The sequence below is a fragment of the Alosa sapidissima genome, chromosome 12 (assembly GCF_018492685.1).
Source record: "Alosa sapidissima isolate fAloSap1 chromosome 12, fAloSap1.pri, whole genome shotgun sequence".
Taxonomy (NCBI): Eukaryota; Metazoa; Chordata; class Actinopteri; order Clupeiformes; family Clupeidae; genus Alosa; species Alosa sapidissima.
Genome location: NC_055968.1, coordinates 22,819,159 through 22,840,855, shown reverse-complemented (window position 1 = coordinate 22,840,855; position 21,697 = coordinate 22,819,159). Strand labels below are relative to the sequence as shown.

Below are 21,697 nucleotides of genomic sequence, written 5' to 3'. Positions count from 1 at the left end.
TGGGAGAGACCAATAGATTCTCTCCATCTCTCTCAGGCAAGATAAAGAACTGGAAACAGAATAACTATGAAAATCCACACTACAAAATCTGGCTGACAATGGTATCATCGCATGAATATGACATAATGAGGTAATTATGTTTTATAGTTTCATGTGTGTTGAGAAGTATGCCAGATAGCAGATGAATGTTGGCGTGAGTCAGGGAATGAGTGAGTGTAAGACTGAGGGGGTGTGTGAGGCATATACCAAAAAGCAAATGAATGCTGTTGAGTGAGTGTGTGAGAGAGGCTTTGTGTGTGAGTGTGTGCAAGCGAGTGTGAGAGTATGGGACTGCGTGTGTGTCTGTGTGTGTGTGTGTGTGTGTGTGTGTGTGTGTGTGTGTGTGTGTATGTGTATGTGTGTATGTGTGTGTGTGTGTGTGTGTGTGTGTGTGTGTGTGTGTGTGTGTGTGTGTGTGTGTGGTGAGGCCTTGTCTGAGTCCAGGTGCAGTAGCTGTTTCATTGGGTTACAGTCAGGTGTTAAAACAGAGAGCTGACATGGAAAACAACAAACTACATACTTAACAGACTTGAACTAAATGTCAGCATGCACTGTGATACTGTATGATGTGTGACAATAGTTTTAAGTATTATATAAGGTAGAAGAAAACAAAACTCAACTTCAGGTCTGCAATCTCATATGAAAGTGGTTTTGATCATACTGACTACATAGACATGAAAAGTTTACAGAAAATGTCTTACCTCCACAAAGATAGAGACAACAGCATTGAGGAAGATGATTAACAGTATGGTGAGGCGCCATTCCATAGGAACACACACAATCTGGGGATGAATCAATTAATCAAAATGTCACTTTCAAGACATTTCCAAGGACATCTCTCTGGATATTATGTCCAGATAGCCTCTCAGATCTTAAGTGTGTGTAAGCAAAATAACTGACAGCCATTTGTAAAAAGTGTATCAATCTGCAGTCTGAGCTAAGCCATAAAGCACTGACCTCCAAAAAGTCGTCGATGGCACTGTTGCGGTAAAACAGGAGGAAGAGCAGGAAGGCGTACAGGCTGCACGCTGACAGCACGAAAGGCCCTGGGGAGACAGACAACAGCCCCTCGCTCACTTCATTCTCCACAAACTGTCATTTCTCTCATGTTCAGAGCACTTAAGGAAAGCAAGCAATAAAACATTCATTGCAGGCACTTTGGGTCTGGCAGTCAGACCTTGTAGGTAGGTGCCTTTTGGGTTGTACAGACGCTCTGACAAACCCACTGTTTTGTCCTCACACTTTATTGTACCAGGCAAAGGGCTTTGTTTATAATGGACAATTGCAACATCAAGTACCGAAGCATGCCTGGACATGTCCGTGGTGCTGTTTTTTGCTCATTAGGTCTGGCACGGCTCTCTCAGTATGGGATTTGCCATGGCAAATTAAGTATGTTCTGAACAAAGCTTTAGTTTGCCACTCACAGTTCTTATAGCTTGGCTGTCGGAAGGGCTTCCCCTTGGAGAAGACAATGGCCACAATGAGGTACTGGAAAGAGGAGACGTAGAAGAGGGTGGTGTTCTCGTAGTTCTTAATGTTGTGGTCATCCAGCTCTGTGTCATTGTGCTCGACAGAGATGTTGCTAGAAGAGGTCAGGTTGCAGGCACTGCAACATGCAGAGAACAATTGTGTTAAAATTTCAAATGTTACATAAATCTAAAAAAACAAAATAGTAATCACGTTACATAAATCTAAAACACAAAATAGTAATCAAATGTTACATAAATCTAAAACACAAAATAGTAATCTAATGGTTTGAGTTGATATGGTAACCATTTTCCAACTGAACATGCCGACTTCAACATTTTGGCTTGAATATTGGCAAACATCTTTGTAGCCTTATAAACATGGGAAACTAACTGGACATCACAATTTGTTACAATGACGTACATGTGACACATTTCATTTTATTTCATGAGTCAACTGCACAGAGAGGACTGTCTGCTTGTTCTGTCAACAGCAACATAGAACCGGAAAAGTTTACCCCGCCATGAGAGAGACAAGAAGTGAATATCAAGGTAGCCCCCCCCCCCAAGGGGTTTAGAGTCCAGGCAGCCACTGGCCACATGCCCAGGCAGGGTGGAGTACTCACTCGGACGAGGGCGTCCACCTGTTGTACCAGCTCTGCTGGCTGACCCAGAGGAAGGCTAGTGTTTGGAAGCCGAAGCAGATGAGGATCTGGGTGAGCACAGAGAAGAGCAGCGGCCCCGAGATCAGGCCGGACGGGGGCCGCCGCGGGACCAGCTCCTTCCACGCCGGGTTCAGACTCACTGTAACAAACACACACACACACACACAGACACATAAGAACAAATACAGACACACACACACACACACACACACACACAGACACACAGACACACAGACACACACACACACACAGGTAGGAACAAGCAAACCAATGGGAGCATTAGTGATGGGGACGAGACCGCCTATGCCGAGTCCGAGTCAAGACCGAGTCTTTGAAGGGTCGAGACCGAGTCGAGACCGAGTCTGTTGGTTTTCAAATACAGTCGAGTCCGAGTCAAGACCGAGTCTTTGAGGAAGCAAGTCCGAGTCGAGACCGAGTCCTTTAGGAGTCGAGACAAAGACCATAAAAAAATGTCAGTTTTAATATTCATAATTTAATATCACCCCAGTTAATAATCAACAGTTAGGCCTACAGACTAAGCTAGATTGGGAATTGTTTAGAGGAGCAGTCTTAACGTCTTAATATGGACTATGCTGACCTACAGACACTCACCGGCAGCAGAGCCATAGAGATAAATAAACGGCTCTGACGGCAGTATCTTTGCATTGCACCATGGGATGTCATTTTCAAATAATGCCGGTCAACATTGCATTTTATTATTATTGTTGTTATATGTTGTCTGTTTTTTTATATGAACATAAAAAATGCGTTGGTCTCGAGGACTCAGTCTGAAATTACGAGTCCTTCTCCTCCCACTGTGGTCCGAGACCGAGTCAAGACCGAGTCTTTGAAGGAACGAGTCCGAGACGAGACCGAGAAAGCAGAAATTGGTCTCGAGACCGGACTCGAGTCCGAGACCGGACTCGAGTACTACATCACTAGGGAGCATCACATGCTACTACTCACATAAGTACACACACACTCACAACTTTCTTCCAAGGACAGTAGAAGACCACATGAAACATTTCATCTGCGGAAATTTGTCACACACTTACTGGTGAAGACGATGATGAGGATGATGGCGATGTCTATGAAGAGGAACTGGAAGTCTCCCAGATTGCTGAGGATCTGAAACACAAGACGCCAGAACAGCCCTCGTCAGCACAAGGCCCGCCATAAAAAAAATACCCAGCAGGCAGTGGGTCTCCATAGACACAGAGGAAGCGGCTTGTGCCCCCCCCCCCCCCCCCCCTACACACACACACACCCACACCCATGGGAGCTCTGAGCTGTGCAGGAGGATGCAGTGGGACCGGGCACTTACAGAGTAGAGCAGCGTGACGCTGATGTACTGGATGATGCTGTAGAGGGCCATGAACTTGAACACACAGAAGGACGTAATAAGGGCTGCCCGGCCTTCCCTGTGAGGAGGAGTGCAGTGAGGAGGCGTTACTGACACAGTGGCCCATGGATTTACTCATTTACTTCCACACAGCTGGAACTCATAGAACTTCAGATGAACTTATTAATTAGTCTCCGTTTACTTATTACCAGGGCAAAATACGCAGGATTTTACAGATGGAACAAATTGTGTGAGACCTACTAATGCTAAGTGCTCTGGCAATGTGAAAGTATAAAGCAGCACTCTAACTTGATGATGTATCTACACTTTAATTTGTAACAGTATTATAGAGAGTGTGCATCAAAACATGGTTTGAAGTCAAGGCTCTACATTCGTCAAAAGTGTCCTTGTTGGTCCTGAGCAGCATGTGTGTGTGTGTGTGTGTGTGTGTGTGTGTGCGCAGTGCAGTCGTACCTGATGAGGTTGGGCACGCAGGAGATGTTGGGCGTTCTAGAGGTGAAGGGGGAGGCCACGGATGCCTCCAGCTCCGACAGAGAGATGCCCCCATGGGCTCTCTTCAGCGCCTGAGGAGACATGGGTCCAAGACGGATGCACCACGGTAGTCAGAGGGTATGCACACTCTCTCTCACACACACACACAGACAGACAGACAGACAAGACAGACATACACACGCACATACACACACACTGCAATCTGCTCATTTTTTTGTAGTCGGGATTTAAAATGTAAACATTCCAAATAAGTGTCATCCCAAGACAAAACACATTTAGGGGAAAGTACATACAAGAATAAAGTATTAACTAATATCAATTCAGTATGTCTGTGTGTGTGTCTGTGTGTGTAATGAAAATTAAATTTGTGAATGAAGGGAAAAAAAGCCACTTACACCACAGTCATTTGCACCATCACCGCACATTCCCACAAAATAGCTGAAAAGGAGGAAAGAGAAGAACTTATGCTATACAAGCAAGGACACAGGTTGCATCATACATCTGGGTGTGTATGTGTGAATAAACATAACTGTACAGTGTGTAACTACCCCTCCCCCCATGGGAATGTATATTCTCTATGAAACTACATTCTCCTGTGATTGAGTGTGTGTGGGTGTGCTTATTCTATACAAATACATATATGTGTGTGTGTGTGTGTGTGTGTGTGTGTGCATGTACACTCACTCCACACTCTGCAGCGCCTCCACTAGCTGTGTCTTCTGATCCGGCGCCATCCGGGCAAACACTGTGCCATGGAGCACCAGCTGTCAATCAAGCAGACAAAGATCAGGGGAACTTCAGATCACATTCACAGATTACAGACATTACTGAATGTGGGCTCTGGAATGTGGCTCATTTGGAGAAGCAGGCTCCTCCAATGTGTAGAACAGGACACAGCACACGCATTTATTAGGAAATAAAAGAGTTACGAGAGACATCACTCATCAGTCATGGTCAGCCAACAATTTAAACCATAACAGCAACCAGCACTTATAGTGCCAGATTTACTGGTTACTCTCTGGGGAAAAATGGTGCCTTGGGGCCCTGCAGGCAGACTGGCCACTTGGCACACTACACACCAACAACAAAGTATTGATAAACTGTACACAGACACAAATAATGGCTGTTCACAGCCAGACTATTTTAATCCCAATAGTCATGGGGGCTGTGCTGGTGTGGTTGCTACCTTCGGCAGCAGGTCCTGGAAGTGCTCGGTGATGACGGCAAAGGCCTTGCCGCTCATGGCAAAGTGGTAGCTCTCCTGCGGCTTGAGTTCATCGCCTTGGGTCACGTCCTCCAGGCTGATCTCCACTTCCTGTGCACACAGGAAGCCACAGACAGGTGTGAAACAGCGTTTGGTTTTTAGGATATCACCATAGCACTGCGGTTTCGGTGCTGAGGTCAGGGGGCGGAGAGAGAGGGTTGAGGGTATGCTGAAGGTTGGCACCATGCCAAGTGTTATTCTGGCTGTGATAGCTGGCTAGGTGGGTAGCATTCGTTACAGTGCCCAATCTACAGAAAGACTGCTGAAGCATACAAACAACCCATGAAAACTATGGACCTATCTAAGCAAATGGACAAATAAGGAACAACTTACAATGGCAATGCAGGATAAACAAATCTATCCAAATGCTTTTGTCAGGTAATTTGAGTCATGCAAATGTAACCCTGGCAGCTGCAGCGCACCTTCAGGATTTACATGAAGAGGAAACACCCCCTGCTTCCTCTGCTCTCAATGATAGAGTGTGTGTCTGTATGTGTGTGTGTGTGTGCACCGCAGTAGGTCCACTCAGCTGTCCATTGTTTTCACAAGCAGCCAGACAGCATTGGCCTCCATGGGCGACTTTGGAGACCAACAAAACACATTCATTCATTCCTCGGACCCAACGTCAATGCCAATTTTGAACACTGAGGTCACGCACCCACACACACACACAGTAAGCCTTTGACTGACACTCAAGATTAGTTTGTTTGTGCAACTTGGGGATCTGAACTGGATCTGAAGCTAATCTCAGGTCATTCAAATAAACAGGTGGAGCATCAGAGCCCTGGAGAAAGTGATGCATCTCAATGAGGTGTCTGTGTGTTTGAATTTCAATTGTGCCAGGGCAAGCTGATCCTGTGTTCTAGAAGAGTTTGCTGATCCCATTTCTTTGTATTTGTAACCTTTCCAGTATTTTGGTTGGAATGACAGATAAACCCCTGCCTAGCCATGGTATTTCTAAGCAACTCAACAATGCTTAATAAAGAAAATTATTACAAAGTGAGTGCCAGGGCAAGCTGATCCTGTGTTCTAGAAGAGTTTGCTGATCCCAATCCCATGTTCTTTGTATTTGTAACCTTTCCAGTATTTTGGTTGGAATGACAGATAAACCCCTGCCTAGCCATGGTATTTCTAAGCAACTCAACAATGCTAAATAAAGAAAATTATTACAAAGTGAGTAACGTTATATAGTGTGTGCTGTTTTCTAAACTGGCCTCTGTGAAAACTGTGAAGCTTTTGTATGTCCAACAGAGGGCGCTGACCTCCAGCCGTGGAGCCTTGGTGGAGTTCTTAGTGGGGTTGTCCGCGTAGCGCCAGTTGATCTTGGCCGCCTGGCCATCCTTGGGGGGCAGTGCGTCGGCGATGATCACCCGGTCCTCGGGAGGGATCATCCCACAGTCCCGTGCTACAGATATGGCCGTCAGCATGTTGTCACCTGAGCCAATCAGACACGGAGAAACAAACAGACCAAGGAGAGAGAAGAGAGAGTGAGAAATTAGGAAGAGCGGAAGCTTATGAAGGAAAAGGGCCGTGAGAGAGAGAGAGAGAGATAAGACACTGGAGAAAGAACTCAAGAGAAAGACTCATTTTTCACATGGCTTGATTTCGTGGAGGTAAATGGGGTGCTTTTCATTCTTCGCCACCTTGTTCTCAGACACAGCGCAGTTATATAATCACTTTGGCCCTCACCCAAATGGGCTGCATGTCCCTGACCAGGTTGTGTGCGGGGGCGAGGGAGGGAGAGCAATTGGGCGGCGACAGTGGTGGTGGAGTTGGAGGCGAAACTCAATCTAAGAGCATGATTACATTTACAATGGCGGGTGGGGGGGGGGGGGGGGGGGGGGGGGGGCAGCTAGCCGGCCTCTCCTCAAGCTCTGGACTTTGGAGCTCTTTGACGGTAAGCCGCAGCACTGAACGCTTTATTAGACGGGATTCCAGGAATGCCGCGCAAATGCGGGCGGAATTAAGCCCTGAGCCTCGCAGGAAAAACAAGCACCCTTGGCTCCCCTCGACCTCTCCTTTGTTCTACCGATGCCTACCCGCTCAAACCACACGCCTCAGACAGGTGGGTGAATGGTGTGTGGGGTTGGGGGACCCCCACCATCGACTTCAAGGCATCGCTGCCTGGCGCTAGGGTCAACGGTGGGGCCACAAAGGACCATGATATTCATCTCACCTATAGGTAACCTATAGAAGTGAGGAGGCACATTTGATCTTGCCTTGTTGCCTTTGGCTCACTGATGGCAACCACTGCCAGTCTGAGCTACTATGGTCCTATGGGGGAAGAGGGTGTGTCTGAGGTGTGTCCAAAAACTCCCTCCGCACATCAACACTTGTTCTACATAAAACCTTTCATTAATAAAATAAATGAAAAGTCACAGCAAGATCCAACAGGAACTCTAACTTACTGCAGTCTTTTACTGCATTCCAAAGGTCTTTTGAAGAGTAGGCAAGCCCGCGCTTGACGACGGACTGGCATGCCAACACAAAGCCATCCTCTGCACAGTAGTGCCCACCATTTCCGTGCTAAGGGGCTAAACGCTCAAACAGCCACACTCGTACCTGTGACCATGACGGTGCGGATGTTGGCTTGTCGGAGGTCCTCTAGCACACCAGGGGTCTCTGGCTTCAATTTGTTTTGCATGATGATCAGGCCAAGGAACTCCATGTTGGCTTCAATATGATCCCTAAACACAGACAACACATGTGGGAGAGAGAGAGAGAGAGAGAGAGAGAGAAAAAGAAAACAATAGACTTACACCAGCAGGCAACGGCATATGGTGTACCTGCTTGTTTTGCGGAAGGTCAATCCAGGTCAAACAACAGCAAGAAATATAAACACACGCTGCTGTGATCAAAGCGACCACACTCATTTGTGTATTACACATTATACAGCAAGTGTGAGGTGAATCAGATTGTTAGTCCATTGTAAAAGTTTAACTATGAACTCCATTGGGAGAAGGGAGGGCCTTCCTCTCACTCCTCAACCACACACACACACACACACACACACACAGGTCTGTCTATGTCCTTTAAAGACTTACCGGTTCACGTTCTGGACTTTATGCCAGGTCAGCTTGGACTCCAGGCGTCGGTGTGCCAGGGCAATGACCCGGAAGCCCTGTTTTGTGTAATCCTCCAGTACCTCCGCAAAATCCTCTGGCACTGCATCATGGGGAAAAAAATAACAAAGGATATTTCATAGAGTCAAGAATAAGGATTTGGATTTATTTCTGGTCTAATCAGTTAACCATTTCTGCAATACTGAATGATTTCTCGAGCTAAGCTATTTGTCCTCAAAGCTGAGTTAGTCAAAGCAATCACAACGTGTTTAATTTTCTTGGTATGCAAATGTATCCCTTAGCCAAATGTACTGTACACGTGAAATAATGCTGGACATCCACACTACGGACAATGGGACTGTCCAGTTTTTGAGATGTGTCTGATCAGACTAACAGGCCCTGGGGCCTGGGAAGGAAGGAAGGAGAGCAGCCCTTGCGTGCCCACCTGAGTCCTTCTTGCAGAGGCTGGCCACCACCTCGGGCGCGCCCTTGAGGAAGGCGTCCATGCGTTTCTCCCCGAGCGTCCGCGTCACCACACACATCCTCTGCAGTGCCGAGGAGAAGGGGAACTGCCGCACGATCCCAATCTCGTAACCAGTCTGCTGGAAAAGAGAAACGGCATCGGAGCGAGAGAGTGAGCAGGCTTTTGTGCCACTGTGAACGCAGCTATGCAAGATTCATGTGTCTGGTACTGGTTGCACTCGTCTCGTCTCGTGTCGTGTGTCAACTCACCGACAATTCATACAGCTCCTGTGGCAGCGAGGGAGAGAGTGAGAGTGGGAGAGAGAAAGTCATTAGAGTGAGCCAATCAGCTCAGTGCAGTGTAAGGGTTAGCCATTAGCCTCAGCTGCCCTCAGGTCAGGTCAGGTCAAAGGTTACACAACACTGCAACAGATCCCAGTTACTACTACACTTTAATTAGTAAGTAGTTACTACTTCCAAATCTCAGTGTGTGTAAGAAGTGAAATCAGAATATGTGAAATGTGACTGATCTCAAAAGTACACAAAGCATGCATACCATTTTGCTATGCCAGAGAATTTGTCCAGTGCAATATTGAGGACAAGGAGGGATCATTATAGAAGATTTAATCCAACAGAACTGTGACATGCAAACACTATCTGCATCATAAAACCTTTTTGGAACCTAAGGATGTGTGTGTGTGTGTGTGTGTGTATAGCAACTGTACCATGTCCTGATCAGGTGACACGATGGGCTCTGGAAGGAGCTGCTTGGGCGGCCGCACCACAGTGGGCATGATGCGGTTATGGAGCGCTGTCTCCTCCTCTGTGGCCTCCTCCAGGATCTGATGACACACACACACACACACACACACACACACACACACACACACACAGGGACAAATTTAAAGCAAAATGCAAATAGCAAAATGAAAAGCCACGTGTACACACAAACACACACACAATCATAACCATAACCCAAATTACAGGCATGGCCTATATGCAGCCACAGCCATAAACCACTTCACAGATTCCAGCTTGAGGACATAAAACAAGCCTGTTGCCTGCCACACAGACAGGCCTAGGCTAAAAGCTCACTTCAGAGCACATATGTATACTTTTGAAAGATGAAGCCACTTCAAATGCCTGATTTGCCGAGGTCCATGTGAGTACAAATGCATCAGCATGCCCTTATGCACCATACTAGCGCATGTGAGTGACCATGACCGTGACTAGCCAGTACTAACTGGACTTCAGCTAACCCTGCCTTTAGCTAAACCAAATAAAATGCTGCATCATTGTATGAAGTCAACACAAAACTGAGTGTTCCATTCTGAAACAACCTGACAACCATGTTGCATGTTTGCTGACGCTATGTGTAATTATTTACAACCACCAGGAAAACAACTTTTGATTAATACGTGTGCTAGCACTAGAGGCCGTGCTGGGGGCTCTTTTAATCAGTGAACTCCATTAGCAACAGGACAGTCATTTTATAATACTAACTTTACTTTTATGAATGCCTGTACTTTATGGGATTAAATTGTGAGGTCTTGGTTTAAACATAAACTGTAATTCATTATCACATGACCAATATACAAATAGTTATCCAGACTGCTGTCATCAAAACATCCTGACAGGCACGCACATCTGGAGTTCATCATCTCAGCAGCTATGACATGTCTTAAGTGTGCTCTTCACAACTAGCACTGACTAATCTAACCATAGTCTTGGCTGGCTTGCTTGGGTGTTGAGATCATGTCAAATAAACAAACCCACCAACAGCTCCGTTAATATTTCAGACTCAGTAGTTTGAGATAACGTGTAAACCTAGACTTGCTATTTGAAGACAAGAGTGTCACTGTGCTTAAGCCCCATTCACATATACAGTGACTAACTGCAAGAGACCATGTAATGTAATTCAGCAATTATAATAGTAATAATAATAGTAGATATAAACAGCAAATTAATCACGTGACAAAGAATAAAAATCATGTTTGAACTTTTGAGGCGACAAGTGAATCGCTGTATATGTGAATGGGGCTTTGGTGTCAGGTGGGGATCCCTACTTACCCAGCCAGTGGCCTCAAACATCTTGAGGTCCAGGGGGTCCCCAGAGATCTGGCCCTCGATCTTGGTGAGGGAGTGGCAGGCGGCCATGCACGCCACAAACGAGGACTTCACCAGACTCTCCTTGTAGGGGTTCTCCTCCGACAGTAGGAAACTAAAACACCACAATGGAGGCAACAGGACTTTACAATGGGGACATGGCTTGCAGGCTTGTGCAAAATTCCAGAATTGAATTGAAACTGGCTCTTAAATTCCAATTTAATTCTTGAATTTACTTGCATTTCAATTGAGGTAGCAAACAGGAAGCAGAATTGCAATTCGAATTGTGCAAAACCCTGATGGCTTGAGTGTTTGCCATGATTAGAGTGAGGGGAGTGGCAAGGTGTGTGTGTGTGTGTGTGTGTGTGTGTGTAGGTGTGTATGCGCGTGTGTGTATGCGTGTGTGTGTGTAGGTGTGTGTGTGTGTGTGTATTCGCGTGTGTATATGCGCGTGTGTGTATGCGTGTGTGTAGGTGTGTGTTTGCGTGAATGCGTGTGTACACTGGCGTGGAGCAGTATGTGTTCATTGAACATCATAATGCTGTTCTCTCAGGTCTCAGGCCTTTCTAAAATGAGATCTACAGTCGTGTGTGTGTGTGTGTGTGTGTGTGTGTGTGTGTGTGTGTGTGTGTGTGTGTGTGTGTGTGTGTGTGTGTGTCTACTCCAAAAGGAACAAAAGCTGCTGCTGACAAGGCACAGCCACAGCCGGTTTTCTGCCTCTGCACTGCTGTTGTGTTGAGTAGGCAAACGTCTTTATTACGGTTGCAGCACAGGCAACTACAAATGTAACAGCAGCAGTAACCTTATCAACATGCCTTAAGCAAAAACACTGACAGTCATGATGGCGAGGAGGAGGAGGAGGAGGATGGCCATGATGAAGGCAGCATCTCACCTTTTGTTCTCCACTCTCTGGACTCCCCACAGGTCCAGGCCATCCTCGGTGAGGGTGCCCGTCTACGAGAGAGAGGAAGAGGGGTTGAGAGGTAAGGTAAGGTACGTTTATTTATATAGCACATTTTTATGTGCACAGAGTGCAACCCAAAGCACTCCACACACAGACATCAAGACATAATCAGACAAATTAACAAATAATTGATAATAATCGAAAACAAGATGCCGAACGGAGTGGTGTATTGGCCAGCGTACCCGTAAAGCACAGACATCAAGACTTAACGTTAAACAGACAAATAGGCTTAGCAACACATGGGCATTGGGCAGTGATGACGACTCGTGTCATGTGAAAAACATGAAACATAAAACATATGGTGCTCTTGAACAGTTAATACACGGGTTTCCCGTTTACCAACAAAACTAGATGCGCGCACAGCCGTGGGGCAGAAGACGCTTGGTGGCTGTCCACAACGTTATAAACTTTAACCTAAATAGTTGGCTGCTGTAAGCTACAATCGGAATTTTTTGTATACCCCTGTTGTCTCAATGATAATAACATGTCATTTCAGACTATATTTCAGAGTTTGCCGTTCATTTGCATAATTAATATATCGTATTTTGTCATTTTTGGCGAAGACATGCATTCCGTTAGGGATATTGAACATAATTGAACATTCTCTAACCATTGTGATTTCAAATTGGTGCAGTTTTCAGCACAAAAACTAATTTTATTCTTTTCATGGACAGCACTGCTCTATGCTATTCTGTGGGGCTTTCTGCCTCTTAGTTGCGCACGCATGTTTTTGTGACGTTGCATAGAAATCCATGTATAGAAGCACAAGTCAGCTGTCCTCCGCAGTTTCCCCAGGCAAGGTTAGAGAGGTGGGGAGAGAGACAGTAATGGCATTCCTTCCCTCCCCTAACTGTTCCCACAGTGTTAAAATGTTAAAATGTTACCACACGTGCCGGCCCAGATTAGCAGATAACCCAGTTCAACTCTGTTCACAGATACTTGTGGAGGAGGGCTGCTTGCTTGCCTACCGCGGCCTCACTATGAGGTATTCTTCGGGCAACCTTCAGTTGGAGAACTGGATAGAACTGGTCTGACTAAATCGGTGCAATGACTTAGGCGTACAAACATTCAGTACCTCCATGTCAACCAGTGACTGAATACCTTCCCTTTGTTGTGAAACGTCATGTCTTTGCGGTGGAAATTTATGGTTTTGAGTCTTGGCTCAAGATATAGCAAATATTGTCTTAGTCAGATTGCACTTGTGTGTGTGTGTGTGTGTGTGTGTGTGTGTGTGTGTGTGTGTGTGTGTGTGTGTGTGTGTGGTTGGAGCGCTGACCTTGTCGAAGCAGACCAGGTTGAGCTGGCCGCAGATGTTAATGCGCTGTGGGCTGATGCAGAAGATGCCGATGCGCTTGAGGCGCCGCTGGGCGTAGACGATGCCCGCCGTCATGGCTGCCGGGAGAGCAGGGGGCACCGTGATGGTGATGATGTCCAGAGACTCGATGATGATGGTCTTAGCCGGCACCTAAAGGGTGAGCAAAGAGGAGAAATAAGAACAAAGACCTGACAGGGGAGAGGGAATTGACTACAAATATGCATCTTAATGGCCTTAATCTAGGTCAGAATATTGATTTCCTTAAAATAAAATAAAAATAAAAATAAAAATAATAAGAGCAGTGTGTGCAATTGTGTTGTTGATAAAAATCAACAACACAATTGCACACACTGCTCTTAATTCTTGGAGACATATGCATATACCCTTCTCTTTTTAAATCCTGCCCGAAAGGAGCCCTAACTCCTGAGTGAGTGAGTGTTTCTGAGTGACCTCACACCTGGTTCATGATGCTGAGGACGATGGAGTAGATGAAGCCGATGCCGGCCACAGCCACCAGGCAGAGCAGAAAGAGGGAGGCGTCACGGTACAGCTTGAAGTCCGTGGGCTTGGGGTAGAGGATGGAGCGCACAAGCTGCCCTTTGGCTGTGCTGAAGCCTGGAGAAAGAGGAGAGAGGATGGTAGTGTGAGTATCTTACACAGAGAGAGAGAGATAAACAATGATAAAACTGATATTTTAGGTACCACCATCATATATTTATGTTTTCTTTTCTTAATAGTAATCATGCTTATTTTGTAACTTGTAATAATGCTTTGGCAATATTGCATCTTTAGCCATGCCAATAACTGGATTTAATTTAATTTAGAGAGAGGAAGAGAAAAAGAGAAACAAAGAAAGAAAGAGAGAAAGAAAGAAACAAAAAGAGAGAGAGAGAGAGAGAGAGAGAGAGAGAGAGACAGACAGATGTTAGAACAGAGCACAGACTGATTTATTGGCAGACAAAGCCACGCAAAATGCATACAAATATAGAATCAAATGTATTACTGGCCCATTAAATGCTGCAATAGACAAAACAGGTCATCAACTCTCTAAAACTCCCAGCAGCACTAAAATACACAGAGCACTCTCAAACACAACTCCCAAACACACAGCAGCTACAAAGAGAGCATTCAGGCTGCTGCTGGGTGGATGCTCTCCGAGCCAGATGGTCTCAAGTTAATGTAATCAACATGCTGAGAGAGCACAAACACACACGCACAAACACACCCAGCCCATCCAAGAATGACTGACGTGCACACCCTCAAAACCACAGTTCTGCACACACACACACACACACACACAGACCAGCTTGAATGCACATAAAGACAATATGGTATGCAAATATCGGTGTAAATCCTATATGTGAGAACTAACACCACAATGCACATACAGTCTCTCACACACACACACACACACACACGTGTGACTGTGTGCTTGTTCTGTAAGTCTTTGTGTGTGTGTGTGTGTGTGTGTGTGTGTGTGTGTGTGTGCACGTGTTCCTCACCAGTGCGGACCACCACGGCTTTGACCAGCTCCCCTGAGTAGAAGCGGGTCTGGATGACATTGGTGCCACAGAACAGAGTGTGCCTCTTGTGTTCCTCGGTGCAGTAGAAGCCATCGCCCTCGTCCCCCTTCTCTCCCTGGCGTGGGTTGGGCAGGTTGGTTTTGGTGACGGGCACACTCTCACCTAAGACACACACAGGGACATGAAGGCAAAACTCAGTACAAGAGCCCATTTTACATTACATTACATTACATTTAGCAGACACTTCTTGACCAAAGTGACTTACATATGTCAGCTATATTACAAGGGATCACATTGTCCCCGGAGCAACTTGGGGTTAAGTGCCTTGCTCAAGGGCACAACGGTGGAAGCTGGGAATTGAACCGACTACTTTCAGGCTACTGCACGCTAGCCCAGCTCCTTAACCACTACACTACCACCGCCCCATTTAACAGCACCAGTGATACGAATATGCAAACGAACATGCTTTCGTTCTCATGGGGACATTTTAAGTCAGGGACACATTCCCATGGGAGGCAAGTGTAAATACAGGCATTTTATTTTAATTAGCTTCGTTACAGAGATCCAATAAGTACTTAACTTCACTTAAATCTCTGAAACAACACTCAGAAAACCATGACCTTTATAGAAGCCTTCAAAGGCCTAAGTCTTTGCTTTCAAACATGCTGGGATAAAAGAACATTGAAGAGAGGAGCTTTTTGCTGAAGATTCTTTTCTTTCTTTTTTTATTTTAAAGTGCTGGATGCTCACCTGTGAGCATGCTCTCGTTGACAATGCATGTTCCACTGATCAGCACGGCATCGCAAGGCATGATGGTCCCATTGCTGGGGATCACCATGACATCACCTGGGACGAGGTCAGTGGACATGGCCTCCTCGATTTCTGCGGTGAGAGGAGGGATAGGACAGAGACAGAGACAGAGAGAGAGAGGAGAGAGAGAGACAGAGAGAGACAGAGAGAGAGAGAGGAGAGAAGAAAGAGAGAGAGAGAGAGAGAGGAGAGGGGAGAGAGAGAAGAGAGAGAGATAGAGAGAGAGGAGAGGGGAGAGAGAGAGAGAGGAAGAAGGGGAAGGAGAGTCAATAAAACAGGTCAGTGGACAGAACGAGTGAGGGATTGTGTACAAAAGAGAGGGTGTGAAGGGGAGTAAGGGGATGGACAGAACAGTGAGAGAGGGAGGGAGGGGAAGTCGGGGAGAGAGCAAGTAATGGAGAGCAATGCCAAAGAGAGGTCAGAACCGAAAGGTCCAAAGGACAGAGGGAGAGATAGACAGAGAGGGGGGAGAGAAGAGAGAGAGAGAGAGAGAGAGAGAGAGAGAGAGAGAAAGAGAGAGAGAGAGACAGAGAGGGGGGAGAGAAGAGAGACACAGAGCAGGACAGACGAAACGGGGCCACAGACAGACCAAACAACAGATAGGAGACAGAAAGACAAGTGCGTGGTCAGAGCATCAGGCCACCTCTTCCCCTCCCCGCCCCACTTCTCTCTCTTTCCCTCCCCCTCTCCTCCTCCCTTCCCTGTTCTCTCTCCAGCCTCTCCTCCTCCCTTCCCTGTTCTCTCTCCCCCTCTCCTCCTCCCTTCCCTGTTCTCTCTCCAGCCTCTCCTCCTCCCTTCCCTGTTCTCTCTCCCCCTGTCCTCCTCCCTTCCCTGTTCTCTCTCCCCCTCTCCTCCTCCGTTCCCTGTTCTCTCTCCCCCTCTCCTCCTCCGTTCCCTGTTCTCTATCCCCCTCTCCCCCTCTCCCTCTGACTCAGCAGTTCCCTCATTCCTCACGCTCGTCTGGGCAGCAGCCACACTGCTGAGTCACTGCCAGCGGAGGCCAGTGCACAAGGTAATACACCACCCATCCAAACAGCCCTCTCTACATCCCTCTATCCATATCTCTCTTACTTTCTCTATCCCCCTCTCTATCCCTCACTCTCTGTCTCTTAGTCTCCCTGACACTCACACATATCTGCTTCATACACACATGCTTCCACACGACATAACCACACACACACACACACACACAACTGTCTGAGGCACTTCTGGGAGTCGGCCACATAAAAGTCTGAGCAGCTCTCTTTCCACGCAGATATGGGCCAGGCTTAGATAACGTCTCCCGGCTCCTTCTCTGGCCCATTCAAATGCCTACGAGCTCTTGTGTGGTCCAATTCCATACCGTTACAATACACACACACACTCCACTCTGCTCAGGGGCATTTTCACTTTCAACTCCAGGGGTTCACACTGTGCTTGGTAAAAATGCAACGATGTGCAAGAGACCAGAGAGAGAGCAGGGAAAACCTGGGCATCTGTCCTTAATCTACTATGGCTGGCTGAAAGAAAGGGACTCTTACCATTATTGGCTCTGATAACGGAAACTCGGACAATACTGTGAGCTGCCACCATGTCATGAAGCATGACGTATTGCTGTAGAAAGAACCACAAAAAGTATTTCAGGATAAATCAATTCAAATAAATAATTAGCTGGTCATGCTTTTCAAAGATAAACTGTAGAATTATTAATAAAACTGCTGTTTCTTCTTTTTTCATTTCTTTCATTTACATCTGTATGACCTCCACCAAGTCACATGTAGTCACTCCTTATGCAGTGCTTTTTGCAGTACTTTTCACACAATGTTTTCTTTCCACTACCATCCTGTGTCTGTGTATCCTTGTTCTCTGTTGTGCAGAGTCCTCTGTGTTTGTGCTTCTGTTTGTACGTGATGTATAATGTGCCTTTTTAATTATACAGTGTCCTTGGGTAAATTGAATAATAATAATAATAATAATAATAATAATAATAATAATAACAACAAGAAGAATATTATTATCATTATTATTATTATAAAGATTTAAGAGGTAGAATAACTGGAGGAATTATAACAGAGTTTTATGGTCTCTGCTCTCAGGCCTTTTATTCCCTTACAGAGGTACAGTAAAACCAGCGGCAGGCATAAGTTGGGTCAGTTCCATGCCAAGTTGAGGAACTCAGCAGAACCCTCCTGCCATGCTCTGCGCCTCGGACCAATTCAGCAGCTTGGCCGTTCCAGTCCGTGGCCAGTAAGAAAAGCTTAGACAGCGGAAAAACTCGCGCCAGCTCTGCTATTTGATAAGAAAGGTGGCCTGACTAAGTCGACCCACTGGAGCACTCTCCGTCAGAGCCATCACCTGAGCCATGCAGTCAGCACCACTAACACAGTTCAACTGTGAATAACAACTTTTATGTTTCATTTTTTTTTTACATTTCCATTTAACCATTTGGCAAAAAATGTCAAAGGAACAACAAATCAAGCTTCTGTAATTTAGAGACCTTTTAAGAGTCAAACAAAGGTCTAGTCTAGCTTACTAAAGTTTTATTGTTCCTTCTTAACAGAGCTTCTACAATGAATCAGAACATCTGACAGAATTTCTAAAATCAACCAGACTTTTTTTTTAGCAGAACCACTAGAAGCTCTTCTACAGGGAACCAGAATGAAACCCTTCTTTATCCGGCCAGCCAGTGCGGTCCATCCAGCCTGTCTCTGAGCCCCCAGGGGCTGTGACCCCACGGTCACCCTGGGCAGCAGACCGTGCAGAGATGGGCCCGTGCATGTGTGAATGGGTCCGGATTAGACAGGCTCTTTCCATGTCTGACGCAGGGGCTTAGTGTGTGGGGGACTCGGTGGGGGTAGTGGGAGGGCTACTGAGGGGCGCTCACCTTTTTGATGGTGTACAGGGAGGTAGCTATCGATATGACAGACATAAAGACGATGGCCGCGGCGTAGTAGTAGTACTCGTCCGCACTCCAGAGGATTACACTGAAGAGCTGGAAGATGTAGAAGGGGTTGAGGACCTGGGAGGGAGAGAGAGAGAGAGAGAGAGAGAGAGAGAGAGGAGAGAGAGAGAGATAGAGTAGAGAGAGAGAGAGAGAGAGATAGAGTAGAGAGAGAGAGAGAGAGAGAGAGAGAGAGAGAGAAGAAAGAGAAACGAGAGAAGAGAGTCAGCAGATGATCAAGAGTTTGTCACGTGCAGGAAGAAAAGTCAATGGGGAACATTAGAGGAAGGCAAAAAGACAGCGGTGAGGGGGTGAAGGAGGAAGGAGGAAGGGGGGGGGGGGGGGTGAGTGGTGGGGAGAGGAGGAAAGAGGAGGAAAGACAAGCAGAGGGGAGATTTACAGCACTTTGATCAAGGCATACGTTTAAGTACACTTTACATCAACTCTGGATGGAAATGAATAATTAATGACGCAATCATCATCTTTGGCTAGATCACAGGGGTAACATGATGCGTTTGCTGCATGAGCAATTCAGGGCTAAGGGGGTATACTATACCTCACACACATACACACACAGACACAAACCTACCTCCTTAATTAGCAGCTTGAAAACAGAAGGCACTTTCACTGCAATTTCATTCACTCCAAAAAATAATCTCCTGTTTCAATGATAAGAACACATGAAGGAACAAATTAGCAAATTAGCACTGCATATTTCTATGTGTGTGTGTTTGTGTGTGTGTGTGTGTGTATGTGTGTGTGTGTGTGTGTATGTGTGTGTGTGTGTGTGTGTGTGTGTGTGTTTCTAGTGTTCCTCCTGAGCAGTGGAACCTCAACCACCTCCACTGCTCTGAGAGAAGCCCTAATCTACTCAGGTGAGGGGAAAGCAGATCAGGTGCGGAGAGCGGGCAGGTAAAGTGGGTTAGCGCTGGCCTGGCCACAGGGAGTACCGTTAAGGGCTCAGCGGGTGAGGGAGTGGCTCCTACACCCCCCCTCACTGGGACCGGAGCAGGAGGGGGAACAGTTCCTTCACCCTCACAAAAACAACATAGTTCCTATAAAGATCTGAGAAATACTTCTGCAGGGACTTTGGAGATTTGTTTCCACAGAGAACCCTTGAGTGGCAAAAGAGGTTCCCTGAGGCCATTAAATATGCTATAAAAGTGCAAAGCCCAGTTTTCAGTAGACGCTTCAATGGTTCTTCCATGGAGACATGGATTCTGCATTGCTGCCTATTTTTCCAACAGTGACCAGATAAGCTGATCTGCAGCAGTGTGTCTGGGAGGCTTGGCTGGCCTGCCTTGTCCAATCCCTCTCGGGGGATCTCCTCGCCGGCAGGATTTAGTGCGCAACGCTTATCTAACCAGCACGGTACCGGGACTCACCGGCTCCACCTCAAGGGCCCGAGCCACTCAGTCAGGTGCATTTAGCAATTAAGGAGCCCTGTAATTACACTGTGCACAGTGCTCACTGCAGTGTGTGTGTGTGTGTGTGTGTGTGTGTGTGTGTGTTTGTTTGTGTGTGTGAGTGTGTGAGTGTGTGTGTGAGAGAGAGAGAGAGAGAGAGAGAGAGAGGAGAGAGAGAGAGAGAGAAAGAGAGTGTGTGTGTGTGTGTGTGTGTGTGAATGTAAGTATGAGTGTGTGTGTGTGTGTGTGTGTGTGTGTGTGTGTGTGTGGCGGTTTACCTATACTCCTGCTGGTTCCTTGAGAGCCCTGCGCTGTGCTTCGAGTGGACGGTGGAGCAGGTCACCTCCAGATCCTCCAGGCCACTACACAGGAGGCGGAAAGAAGGTAGAGACAAGACAGCAACTTCAATAACTTAAGGTTGTAGGGCAGGAGGCAGAGATCACTTCACGGTCACTGGGCATCTCTGGACTATTGTGTGTGGGGAGAAAGCAGGAACACTTACGTGAACACCTCAAAATTCTGGGACGTGTCACTCCAGTAGTACTTTGTGCTGTGGAGTGTGAAATAGCGGATCTGGAGGACAATGAGGAAATGAAGGTCAGCAGATTCAAATGAAACACATTTACTGTCAGAATGCTTCGTGAAGTGTGTGGGGCAGTGAGAAGATAATGTGTGAGAAAATGAATGAACGTGTGAGTGTGTGTATAATACGCATCATGTCAGACCTATGTCTGTGTGTGTCTAAAAATGACATATCTGTGTGTGTGTGTGTGTGTGTGTGTGTGTGTGTGTGTGTGTGTGTGTGTGTGTGTGTGTGTGTGTGTGTGTGTATGTGTGTGGGTCTTACCTGCACGGGCTGGTACTCGGCATACTTGTGGATTAACTCCTGGGCGGGGCTTTGGGAGTTGTGGGTGGTATGGCCGTTGGCCACGGAAGTCGAGGTGGTCTGAGAGTCCAGGTCGTCAAACGGGTCCCTGCCAGGGGCCAGCATCACGCGCACCTTAGCCAGGAACCAGCGTTTGAACTCGTCCTGAAACACACACAAACGTATTGTGGCACCAACTAGGACATAAGTAAAAGTGAAACAAAACAGTTTAGACAAGTATTAGTGTGTGTGTGCATGTGGTGGCACAGGACCATCTCATCCCCTAATATGGAAGTACAAAGTATGTGTCTGTGTGTGTCTGTGTGCGTGGGATTGATTCAGTCTGTTTATGTGTTTTTATGTGTGTTTATGCATAGTCATTTCTGTGTGCTTACGTGTGTGTGTGTGTGTGCGTGTGCGTGTGTGAGTGTGTGTGTGTGTATTCCATACTGTGGACTGGAGCAGCACCATCTCGGCCTCCTTCACGGTGGTGCGAGTGCAGGTGGCCTTGACACACCACTCAGGCATCCAGTAGAGCAGCAGCAGCAGGAAGCCGCCCGTGCAAACCACCCCCGCCCCCACCAGTGCCAGCTTCCAGCGGCATAGACGGTACCCGCCGATCTCCTACACAGGGGGGAGGAGGGGTGAGAATCACACTTCCAGGAAAACAAAAACAAATACAAACAAACAAACAAACAACCCACTGTACTCAGCGTCACTACTGCAGCAGGCTGGCATGACTGACTTTCAATCTGTTCAATGGTGGCTCTGATCATATAAAAGCCTTGTTCCTCAAATAAATAAAATACCAAGACTTAATCATTTCTCATAGCTTTGCTCTCAAAAGCAAACACAAAGGTCCTCTGAACTGGCTGTTTATTTTATAAGCATGCTCAAACAAGTGCTGTTTCCCCAACACGCAAAGCCCACAGTGGTCTGTACGCACATCCGAAGATGAGAAGTCTGAAGGTCTGT

The 21,697-nt window shown here is 46.7% G+C and overlaps 1 protein-coding gene across 9 annotated transcripts in view; it reads right to left on the bottom strand.

Annotated features, from left to right (window-relative positions):
• Positions 1–21,697, bottom strand: part of atp13a3 (ATPase 13A3) — a 42,029-nt gene that overhangs the window by 6,256 nt on the left and 14,076 nt on the right. For 7 of the 9 annotated variants that reach the window (XM_042057645.1, XM_042057646.1, XM_042057649.1 and 4 more), the window contains 29 exons: positions 21,173–21,346; positions 20,705–20,887; positions 20,360–20,430; positions 20,136–20,219; positions 19,041–19,110; positions 18,395–18,529; positions 17,052–17,124; positions 15,472–15,603; positions 14,701–14,883; positions 13,656–13,813; positions 13,160–13,348; positions 11,812–11,873; positions 10,884–11,034; positions 9,539–9,655; positions 9,084–9,101; positions 8,797–8,953; positions 8,334–8,454; positions 7,852–7,976; positions 6,552–6,724; positions 5,212–5,340; positions 4,710–4,789; positions 4,421–4,463; positions 3,987–4,096; positions 3,495–3,591; positions 3,226–3,298; positions 2,132–2,309; positions 1,464–1,645; positions 997–1,085; positions 741–821 (listed from right to left, as the gene is read on the bottom strand). In XM_042057645.1, coding sequence (XP_041913579.1) covers positions 741–821; positions 997–1,085; positions 1,464–1,645; positions 2,132–2,309; positions 3,226–3,298; positions 3,495–3,591; positions 3,987–4,096; positions 4,421–4,463; positions 4,710–4,789; positions 5,212–5,340; positions 6,552–6,724; positions 7,852–7,976; positions 8,334–8,454; positions 8,797–8,953; positions 9,084–9,101; positions 9,539–9,655; positions 10,884–11,034; positions 11,812–11,873; positions 13,160–13,348; positions 13,656–13,813; positions 14,701–14,883; positions 15,472–15,603; positions 17,052–17,124; positions 18,395–18,529; positions 19,041–19,110; positions 20,136–20,219; positions 20,360–20,430; positions 20,705–20,887; positions 21,173–21,346 — 3,438 coding nt within the window. The remainder of the gene's footprint in view (positions 1–740; positions 822–996; positions 1,086–1,463; positions 1,646–2,131; positions 2,310–3,225; positions 3,299–3,494; positions 3,592–3,986; positions 4,097–4,420; positions 4,464–4,709; positions 4,790–5,211; positions 5,341–6,551; positions 6,725–7,851; positions 7,977–8,333; positions 8,455–8,796; positions 8,954–9,083; positions 9,102–9,538; positions 9,656–10,883; positions 11,035–11,811; positions 11,874–13,159; positions 13,349–13,655; positions 13,814–14,700; positions 14,884–15,471; positions 15,604–17,051; positions 17,125–18,394; positions 18,530–19,040; positions 19,111–20,135; positions 20,220–20,359; positions 20,431–20,704; positions 20,888–21,172; positions 21,347–21,697) is intronic. The other 2 variants (XM_042057648.1, XM_042057651.1) reach the window with 1 other exon arrangement.